Here is a 10,429-nt window from a genome sequence, read left to right as displayed (position 1 = left end):
TTCATTCAGTTTAACTACAGTTTACCTGAACCTAATGACACATCAACAGCCTCTTGATAGGGTTAGTAAGGTAATCCTCTCCCTATCCAAATTAAAATATTCACCCTGGGTTTAAAGAAGATTTTTTTCCAAATACAATGAGGTTATTTTCATATGCAAGTCCATAAAAACACAAGGTATTTGTCATTGGCTGACTTTGCCCAATAGATTGGGTGATGTTGCACTTGCTTTTAGAATTGAACTGAATAACTATTTAACTAGAATTGGAACTGGACATTTTTACCAAGTACTAAAACCAGACTGAAACCAATTGAAAAACTAGTATTTATGGAAAACTTTAAATTTATTTTAAAAACTACCCACAAAGTATCATCAATACAAAAAGTATTAAAAAGTACAAAAAGCATTGCTCAAAAATAACTTGAGATGACAATATTTGAGTTGGCATTAATGGCACTGTGGATATGATTCAGAATACAAAAGATGGCATCTTAGTAGAGTGCATTCAAGGCATTGAATTCACATTGAAATGATTACATTGTTTTACAACCCTCATTGAGATTCTGGAACAGTGATAAAAAAATAATCAAAAAATCTGACAGAGCATGAACATGACAGTATTATCCCTTATTTAACAGATTAAATTTGGGTCCGTACAGAAAAAGGGAATGTTTGCTGGTCAAAGACAATGTGTAAATAATAAAAAATGATTTTAAATAAACAAACTGTTGCACTTGAACTCAAATTGTACCATTGATTGAATTGGGCTTCAGGGAGCTAAGACAGCAGTGAATGTCATTCTTTTCCAATTAAAAAACCCCACAGTGACAAGAGCCTCTTTTCAATACCACAATACTCAAAACTCATACAAAAATAAAGAACAGTATCAAATACACGTTTAAACAATACAAGACAATATCAAGAGTTACATGTTTTTCAAGCATTACCCAGGTTTGTTTATTCCTTTGGACAAAGGCACCCCAAGTGTGTTCCAGTTACCACTGAGGCGCCAGGCTTAGAAATGTTGACTGGCGCAGTGCCAACATTGTCAAAACGGTTTAAAAAAATAAATGACACACTTGAAAGAAACCTTTGTGTGAAAATTAACACCTCAAAAAGTCTTCATCAGCATGACAATAACTCTAGTACCTTTCTTTTATGAATGGCACCTTGTCCATTAACCTTTTGTTCGCATCTAGAAGCATTCGCTCACTGCTTCACTTCCTCAATAAAAGTAAAAGATTGTTACAGTTTAAACATGTTTTTTGTACTACAACTGGCTTGGCCTAACCTTAACAAAATGCCATAAAAACAGAGTCCCAGTTTAGGTCTAAGGCAAACTTGAGATGCACTCACTGTGAACTTCCAACAGAAGACAAACTGACTAATAGCTCTAAATCTCATAATAATAAAAATAACAAAAAAACAAATAGCTGCCCTGAGGGAGAAGTACATGTTATCCTTAACCATTCTTGCTGCACGACGGTAGTTTGTAAGCACTTTGGATCTTCAGACAACCTGGTGTCTCACGTATTGCTGGGTTGAGATGACCATTCTCCTCCTCGTTTGACTCGATGCTCCACGGCTGGCCGTAACACTGGAAGGCTTGGGCTGACTTCATCCACCTTAAGCAAATTCACGTCTCACACACACACACACACACACACACACACTTTGATTCCCTTATGTCCCCTCACTAATCCTGATGTGAATTGAAATCTACAGTGTCAGCTGGGCTGATGAGAACCTATGCACGGAGACCTGTGAACAGAGAGATGGTGTCAGTGTCAGGAAAGCATTTCCCATTGATCACAGCTACAAAATAAAGATAGAAATCGCAGCAGCTTATGAAAAGGATGAAAAGATTGGAAGCCTCACCTTTCTCACATGTACTGCTCTGCTTCTCCTGGGCAAAGTTTAGTCTGTTCTGCTCAACTGCGGTGCCGTTGGACTCCGGGCTGTTGCTGCGTGACGGGCTGCCCTCCTCATTCTGGTAAGCCATATCCAGATGCTGTTGGGCCAGTTTTAGGTGTCTACGCAGCCTCTCCAGCTCCCTTGATGAAGCCTCGTCCCCGAACGACTCGCGACCCGAGTCTCCCAGGTTATCCTTGAAGCCCATCTTTCCTGATGGGTCCTTCTTCAGAGCTGTGTGGTAGCCTGGAGGTGCAGAGGGCTGGCGGCAGATGGAGGATCTCTGGCTGGCCAGAGCTGCGTGACGGGGGGTCGGAGGCCGAGGCCGCGGTGCGCAAAAGCAGTCTCGAATACCGCTGATGCCAAGGTGAAGGATCTCCAACATGGTGAAGAGCAGACACAAGGCGCTGACCGCATACATGATGAGCAGGAAGATTGTTTTCTCCGTAGGACGCGAGACGAAGCAATCCACTGTGTGCGGGCAAGGAGAGCGTGTGCATACATACGACGGTACCACTTCCAGCCCATAAAGGACGTACTGTCCAAACAGGAACGAGGCCTCAAAGATGGCACGTGACAGCAGCTGAAACACGTAAACCTTCATCAGGCCATCACGCTTGATGCGACGGCGTCCATCATGCTTTTTGCTGGGCTTCTCCACGACTTCCTTTTCCTTTTCTGGCTCAATCTCTTCCAGAATCATGGGGTCCTCCTCCCCATTATCCTCTGCTTCCTCGTAGTCCCTGTTAGCACCACGGCTCACTATCGGCATCCTCTTCCTGCCCCGGGGCCGGTAGTCATCGTCCTCCATGCGGGCGATCTTATGCATAGCAAAGCCAAGATACATGATGGTGGGGGTGGTGATCATAATCACCTGAAACACCCAGAAGCGAATGTGTGATAACGGCGCAAATGCATCATAGCACACATTCTCACAACCAGGCTGCTGTGTGTTACACACAAATTTACTCTGTTCATCATAGTATATTGACTCGCCCCCGACAGCTGTCAGCACGATGCGAAAGACAATGAGTAGGGTGAGCCAGATTTTGCCCACGAAGGTGGAATGGTTGGAAATCTCGTCCAACAGACGTGTAAGGAAGCTCCAGCTCATTTTTTCTCTGGAACAGGAGGGAACCTCTCAAACCTACAGAGAAAAAGACAACAATATTATTCAGCTTTCATTTTTAGTGCCTCAGATTTTTTTTGATTATTTTGAAGAATGTTGTAGGCATTAGGCATAAAAGAAATGTAATATTTAGTTGTTATTGAAAATAATTGGTCTTAAAATCATTTGTCATAAGCCCAAATCAATATGCCCAAGCACCTTGAGGGAGAGCAATTCCCAAAACCTCAAGAAATAATTTTTGGCAAAACAATTGTCATTTACAGGACAGAGATATTAACATGTTAGATTAACTTGGTCATAATCAAGGCAACTGCTTAAGCCAGAATAACTTTACATTACAACCAGTAATTAAAATGAAGTCAAAATAAAATGTATGGGTAATTTTGTCACACCACATCCCAGAACTGTTTGTCTTGACTCCCCATGTCTTTGCAATTTATAACCACAAGGCAGCGCTATTGTGTCACTGATACAAAGTTTGAGACATCCCAAACCAACCCTCACTGCATGACTAAGTGCATGCTCAGGCAAGGATTCCAGAGAAGGTTTTAGTAGATGCTATCACCAAATCATGCGACCATAACCAGACTGCTATCTAAAGACTGAGGTGAAATCATGGTCTTCCAAGAAAAGCAGGGTGCTTGAGGTATATCACACTGAAAAAAAGACAAAGTTACGAGCTCTGGTATTCAGAGACAAAGCACTGAAGTTGATTACAAATTGTAACAAAATGTCTGAAAGTACCAGCACACATCCAGCCTGTATTCTATAATCTATAAACCAATGACCATAACCAGGATTACCGAACTTTCCCCACCATTTCAAATTTGCATTATTTCTTTTCCTTTGCTTTTCTGTTGGTTGTTAGTGGTTGGCACAGTTATGATCAGCGGTCCTAAGTAACTTAAGGCTGTCTTTCCATTGTCCACCAAATGTAAAATGCCACAGTACCCCTTACCTGTTTATGATCATTCTAGTCTCACCTGAACATTTTACATATACTGTAAACCTGGGTCATCATTTGGCAGTAGTCATGGTTTAATAATCGGACTAAAATTGCCAAAACAGAGTAAAGAGCTGATAGTTAAATACCAAAGAGGCAATGAAGAGCTCCTGTGGTTTCACACCATCTGTGACCAACCTCATAACAACGTCTGCTGAGTAATTATCCACTACTATAAACTACCAGGCTTGTACCAAGTAGGTAAGCTACAACAGAGTGTTTATTGTGACTTGGAAAAGATTATACCATTCCATCTCTCACTGTAAGGCTTCAGACCTATTGCATAACGCCTTGAATTGTCTTTTAGATCAACAAGTTGCATGCTGTCATACACCAAACTATTTGCTTTCTAGCCTGTTTTTAATTTACTTTTTGCAGCTCTTAACCAGGGTTAAAAGCATCCTAAGTGTGTGAAATCACAACTGGACTGGATATACAGTAAGTGTTTTTAATTAACAGTTCTGTAAATGAGATTTTGAACATTAATATAGCAACAAACAACTATTTGTTATATAAAGATATAGTTGAGTAATGGCGTCCTGAGCAGAGAATGACGTCGCCCCCCCTGCCGCCTGTGTTGTTATCGCAGCCTCTCTCTGTTTATACAGCCGGTCCAGCTGTGTGTGACTTATTGTGAAACTGTGTGTCTGTGAGGACAGCTGTATATTTTTTAATCTAACGTGGTGATTAAGGATTTATTTCGACCAAACCAGAGTTGGTGATTGTTGGAACAGTGGAAAGACTAACAAAGATGGTTTTGGTGAGTTTTATTTAGTTTCTATCCAGTCTGAGTGAAGTGCGTTTTACGATCAGCGAGGTAAAATTACTGTTTTTCTCAGTGGAGTCTGGTGTGCCGTAGCAAAGCTTAGGGCAGGGCTATTCAATTGGGCCAGATTTTAAAACCAGGAACTGTAGATGGGCCACACATTTTCAGTAGCCTATTTAAAACCTTTGTTTTTAGTTTTCGGTAACGACAAATTTTAAACAAATGCAAATGAATGTAGTAAAAAATAGCAGCCGTTTGGAGATGGCGGTAAATATACAAATACTTGCCAGTCCAGGCAGGGTTAAACTTACAGTTTTCATTGTCAATTTTACGTTTCAGGGTTGACAGAGACATATTTTCAGTAGAGCACTTCCCTACTTGTGACTGTCAATAGCCAGATGCTTTGAAAAGCTACTAAGCATGGTCAGAACTCGCATGAGAAAACGTTGATTAGTGGAAGATATGATGGGTGGTGTTGCTACAGCCGTAAACATCCTGCCCAATGGGTACTGCGCATGTGAAACTCAACAGAGACGAGAAGGAAGCGAGATGGCTTACTCGTTAGCTACCTACATGGCCCTGTGTCAAAAAGTGATGGATCTGAGTAAGAGATGCAAATAGGATAAATTATTTGATCACCAATTGTCAATGATAGAGAACCATAAGTAAAGGTAAATTCCAATAAAAACTCTGAACATCGGCAGGTTTAAGAACGTTTTCACCTACACCCATAAAGCATTAAACCAAGATATTACGCACATTGTGAAACTTGAGATCTGTACTTGTTTAGATGGCTTCTAAATTTAATACAAAAAACACAAAGACAATTACTACATCATAAGTTTTGGTCTTTTGTCCCCTAAGAATTTTGCTTACTGCAGCTCTAAATTAGTCTATTAAAGCAATATGGAGGAATACTAAAAATGGTTCATATAGATCTACACTTCCACTTAATGGTGTGCATTTATATACAGTGGTGGCAGTGCTGTTGTGATAGATAACCCAATTTTAAATGGATTTAATGGTCTCAATTGTCGATATGAATGTGAATGAAGAACAGCTGGTTAGATTGTGTACATCCCAAAATTTGATAAAAAGGAACTGAACTGAAAAATTAAAGCTTAATTAGCGTAGCTTAATCTAATAAGGGGAAAGTGACCATGTACTGTCCAACAATCCCATAACAAACTAGCACTGAAAAGCCTTTACAGATGATACATGACCCCGAAGTGCTCCTGTAGACATCCTCAATAAGAACAGGTTGTATTGGGTGCCTCCCAAGTTTGAATGGGAGTACTGTATGAATGTGATGTTTGGAGGACACTATCCTTAGATAAATAAAGAGTTAGAAAGAAGTTTCCATTGTGCAGCAGCAACTCAGGCACTAAGAGCAATCTGATGAATAATCAGCTTTAAGAGAGACTTGAATAAGAACTCTATCACTAACAGACTCTCTCAAGAGATCTTTTATTTTTTGTTTGTGGTGATTAAGAGTTCACATTCTGCTTGTAATCTGTGTTTACATGTAAAAAACAAAACTCACACAGAGGGAGGGCAAGAGATTGTTTTCTTGCTTTCTCAAAGCCTTGCTATGGCAACAGCTGTGCATGTAGATGCCGCGGTGTGTAGCTCCTTCAAACGCTGCTACATTTTTGTTTTTATCTGTTAACTTATTTTTTACGGCGTCATTGCTGAAACACTTATTATTTATAGGAAAAGGAAGCCAGGTCTTGGATTAAAGCGCAGCAGGCCTTGAGACGATCCAGCCTGCCAGATCAACCAGACCAGACACCACGGCGGGTGCTGTGTGTGGAAGGGCCGGGATAGGAGCCAAGCTGGCCCAGTTTGGACTTAAGGCTGCTCCTGGCTAATGTCCGGTCTGGACGAAATCGGCTCTACCAACATCGCAGATCAAGCTCTCGGACTGTGGTCCGAGCTGAAGGAGCGTGAGACTGTGTTTACGTTGATGGTGCTTGGTGCTCAAGCGCAGTCAAAGTGGATGGACACTGTTTCCAGACATTTTATGAGAATAACCATATTATTATCTTCACTATCTTGTTGCTGCTGTCTTGCAGTCCCCCAGACGCAAATTCAAAAAATGCACTGAATTATTTCCTGTATGTGTGTATGTATATATGTAAATAACTGTTGGATACATATAGTGCATGTGTGTGTAGCATGACTCACTGCTTTTATGATGTTTGCCTATTTACTGCTCACAGTGACCTCCATTGTCATTATCCTTCATCTGCGGAATCCTGCAGTTACACCTGAAAGGCAGTATGACGACTTTAGGGCCATGTGTCCACATCAAGATAACTGACAAAAGCCTCAACTTGGTGGAGGTATGTGGTTTCAAACTGAAAATGCATACGGAGGAATATTTTGCACCAACTCAAATATTATACATGGTAAATCAAAGTTTCTATAAAGCTTTGTGTTATCTGCTATATTCTGCCATCACAGCGGCCATCTACTGCATATCAGTTACCTAAAATGTAAGCTGCATTGTTCTTCTGTCAGGCTGCAAGAGACATGTAAAGAATAGAAGTCAACTCTTTGCTGCTTATAATCTAGGTTAACGGTTAGGAGTTGCCCCAAAGCTACTGTCAGAGCTGACATCCATAGGAAAACCACTGCCTCACATGCAAGTGTCTGTGAGCCAGTGTGTGTCAAACTTGCTAAAAACAGTAACCCCTGTACAGAAGCAGAGGCAATGGAAATCTGTAACTCTTAACTAAAATATTGTATTTTGTGTTGTTAGGTTTTAAGACTGCCACTTGGCTGGACCTGCTGTGTATGTGCTGCTATTCTGTCTCATTGCTCCAGGTAGCAACTTGCTACCTTTCTTGCTGACAGTGCAGTCTGTTCCACCTGAGCTGTCAGCAGTGTTTTCCAACATTTTTTTGTAGTTTCACACAGTGAAATCAACAGCATAACACAATGGGTAGATAAATACACTTAGCTAGCTCATATTTCCTCAACGGCTCTCAGAGTATCCACGTAACCACACCAGACAACATAACTTTATATACAATTATAAGGTAACTTTTGTCAGCTTGTCAGTTGAGGACACCTTGCCTTCTAAGATGGCTGAACACAACGAGGTGTGAAAATGTTGCAAACATTAATCTGTATGTTAGATGCTATTTAAACATCATTTAAAGTACTTCTTCCAGGCACAGAGGGCAACAATGTGCGGAAAGTTACACATTTCAGCTTGAATATAACTTTAGTGGCTACAGATTTATCTCATCCTGGCAATTTCATGAAATATAGCCTACCATAGCCGAACCGACACTGGATTGTTGAGGCTGATACCAATATTGATATTTGTTAGTTTAAAAAAATTGATCAAAATGATAATCTGATAATCATTGGCTTGATACATTTTTTAAAAGGACACTGTATATTTGGTTATAAAAACTGTAATCAATTGATGTACTACCTCAAACGTGTCTTAACTGCATAGTCTCTCTTACTGGCCAACATGTACACCAATACCAATATGTCTGCAGTTGATATCAGTCTAACTATAAACTAGTAAAACTACCATATAAAAAACATTTTAAACTTAATTTTGAAGAGCTTCTTTAATGTTGATATCTTAAAGCTTGAGTATTAGCCTACTAAATAAGATGCTGGTATGTGTCTAGTGATATACAAAAAAATCTGATCAATTTGATATCAATTCTGATGAGATATGTCTTTTCACTCTCTAAAACTACACATGTCAACCCCATGTCCTATCTACTGAGGCTGCATGTCTGTGGCACTTCAAAGAAAAGAAGCTTATTAGAAGCCTGCTTCTAATAAGGAGCAAAGGAGCAGAGTTTCCACACTGACCGAGCCCTGCAGAACAGAGGGGCTTTTGTGGCTCTCACATCTGGGAGGCTAGTTATGGCTATCCCTCCTTTATCCCAAAGCCCTAAAAGCTAAGAGGCCCTGGGCTTGGGGAGGAAAGGGCCAAAAATAACCAGAATATGAGCCAAACTGAGAAGTGACTTTCACTGAACAGTGGTGGTGAAACTAGGGGGAAAAAATAAATAAATAAAAATTCACCCGCCCTTCGTATCACCACGAGCCATAATACCATAAAAAACACAAGTTGAGTCTGCTTGTGGAGTAAAGATAAAAATATAAAGATACAGAAAATATGGTGTAGGCCTAACTCTGTTAACGCGCTATAATGTGAAATGGAAAACTAGCTAATCCCCTTTTCACTGAGCATAAGATAAAAAAATTCCTCCTCGTGCCTAACGGGACACGACGTCACCGCGGAGCTACACGCGACCACAACCACGAGTCAATGGTTACTTAAGCTAACGGCGTGAACGGTTAACGTACACTGTTTGGACAAAGTAAGTATGCAGTGATAAAACTTTAAGCTATGAATATAGCTATTCTCCAGAATAAGAGATTTTGTAAACGGGTGGGGGCAACAGAGAGGGGGAAGACACGATCCCTGCGCGTTCCCCCATCACCAAATTCAGTCGACATAGTCAAGATGCCCAATTAAATTACCAGAATATTCTGCATACCAGCAGTTATAATGGCATGTGGTGCTATGAAAACAATTTTGCGCCAATACATCGTAAATTACAAAAAATAATCTACATAACGCGACTAATTTACGTGCTTTAATTTGCGCTGCCTCCTGCCAGCCTGTACGCGTAAACTTAAATTAGCCTTTAAACAATAACGTTGCATTTACCGGCCCTGCTTTTGTGAACACGGGTTATTAAAACGCCGGAATAAACAATTACATCAGCAGCTTCAACGACAGCTCACCGCTCCTCCGGCGCAAAAGTAAAAGATATAACTTGAGCCAACGCACCATTGTTAGCTAAAGCTAAAATCTACGTGGTGATGCTGCCGCGTCTGCGTTACCGCGAATTGTTTGCGTGGGGTATCTTACCTTGTGATTTTAGGTCCTCTGCTTTCGCCCGACGGCTCCTCAAAGTTGTCGCTTATTTCGAGAGCTTTTCCTTCTAGTTTTCTCTTTATAAAAAGAAATCCCTCCCGCTCTAATATCAAGCCATTCAGTTCTTCTTCCCTGCGAGGAGCCCGTGTCCTTCTCCAGTTGTGCACTGTGCTGCGGGGTGAGGACAAAGAATATCCCCAAATCCCCCCCTTTTTCTCCTCCCAGTTTCAGCCGGGCACCCCACCCCCTGTCTGCGCAGAGTGGAGGAAAAGGATCAACTGCCAGCATTCCTGATGCAATCCTGCTTCGTCTTTCTGTTGTAACTTTACCCTGGACTCAGAGACTGAGAATAACTCAAGTCAGGGACACCAGAAGAGAGCAGAATAAATACGTTATCATATCTTTAGTGAAAAACATATACAGTTGTTGGAAATACAAAGACAACGTGCTTATTACCTGAAATACACAACTTTAAAACAATGCAGTGTATTCAAATTGTTACAGACAGAACAAACATAAAAGTCCTTTAATAGTGCTTCATGTTACAACCTGCAAATGTGTCATCTGGCCACATTGCCAGATGACACAGCAGCAGGTGAGATACCAGCAGTCTCACTGTTTGTGTGGTCTGTGAGGCAGCAGCCCTCTCACCTTTGTTTCTGTTGGGGGTGTGGGACAACATACAGCCTGCTATAG

General features: G+C 41.0%; 1 protein-coding gene across 2 annotated transcripts; it reads right to left on the bottom strand.

Moving 5' to 3' along the window:
* Window positions 1-324: 324 nt before the first annotated feature.
* On the bottom strand, window positions 325-9,924 carry gjc4b (gap junction protein gamma 4b). Of its 2 annotated transcripts, XM_044216057.1 has the most exons (4): window positions 9,728-9,924; window positions 6,997-7,079; window positions 1,879-3,058; window positions 325-1,761 (listed from the first exon to the last, which is right to left on the bottom strand). In XM_044216057.1, the coding sequence occupies exons 3-4, from the start codon at window positions 3,023-3,025 to the stop codon at window positions 1,748-1,750; spliced, it is 1,161 nt and encodes a 386-aa protein (XP_044071992.1). In that variant the 5' UTR covers window positions 3,026-3,058; window positions 6,997-7,079; window positions 9,728-9,924; the 3' UTR covers window positions 325-1,747. The 2 variants fall into 2 exon arrangements, with proteins under 2 accessions (XP_044071992.1, XP_044071991.1); XM_044216056.1 differs by lacking the exon at window positions 6,997-7,079.
* Between the last annotated feature and the right edge of the window lie 505 nt (window positions 9,925-10,429).

The sequence above is a fragment of the Siniperca chuatsi genome, linkage group LG12, assembly GCF_020085105.1.
Source record: "Siniperca chuatsi isolate FFG_IHB_CAS linkage group LG12, ASM2008510v1, whole genome shotgun sequence".
Lineage (NCBI taxonomy): Eukaryota > Metazoa > Chordata > Actinopteri > Centrarchiformes > Sinipercidae > Siniperca > Siniperca chuatsi.
Note: the sequence above shows the minus strand (reverse complement) of the source record. Positions and strands in the feature narration are given on the sequence as shown.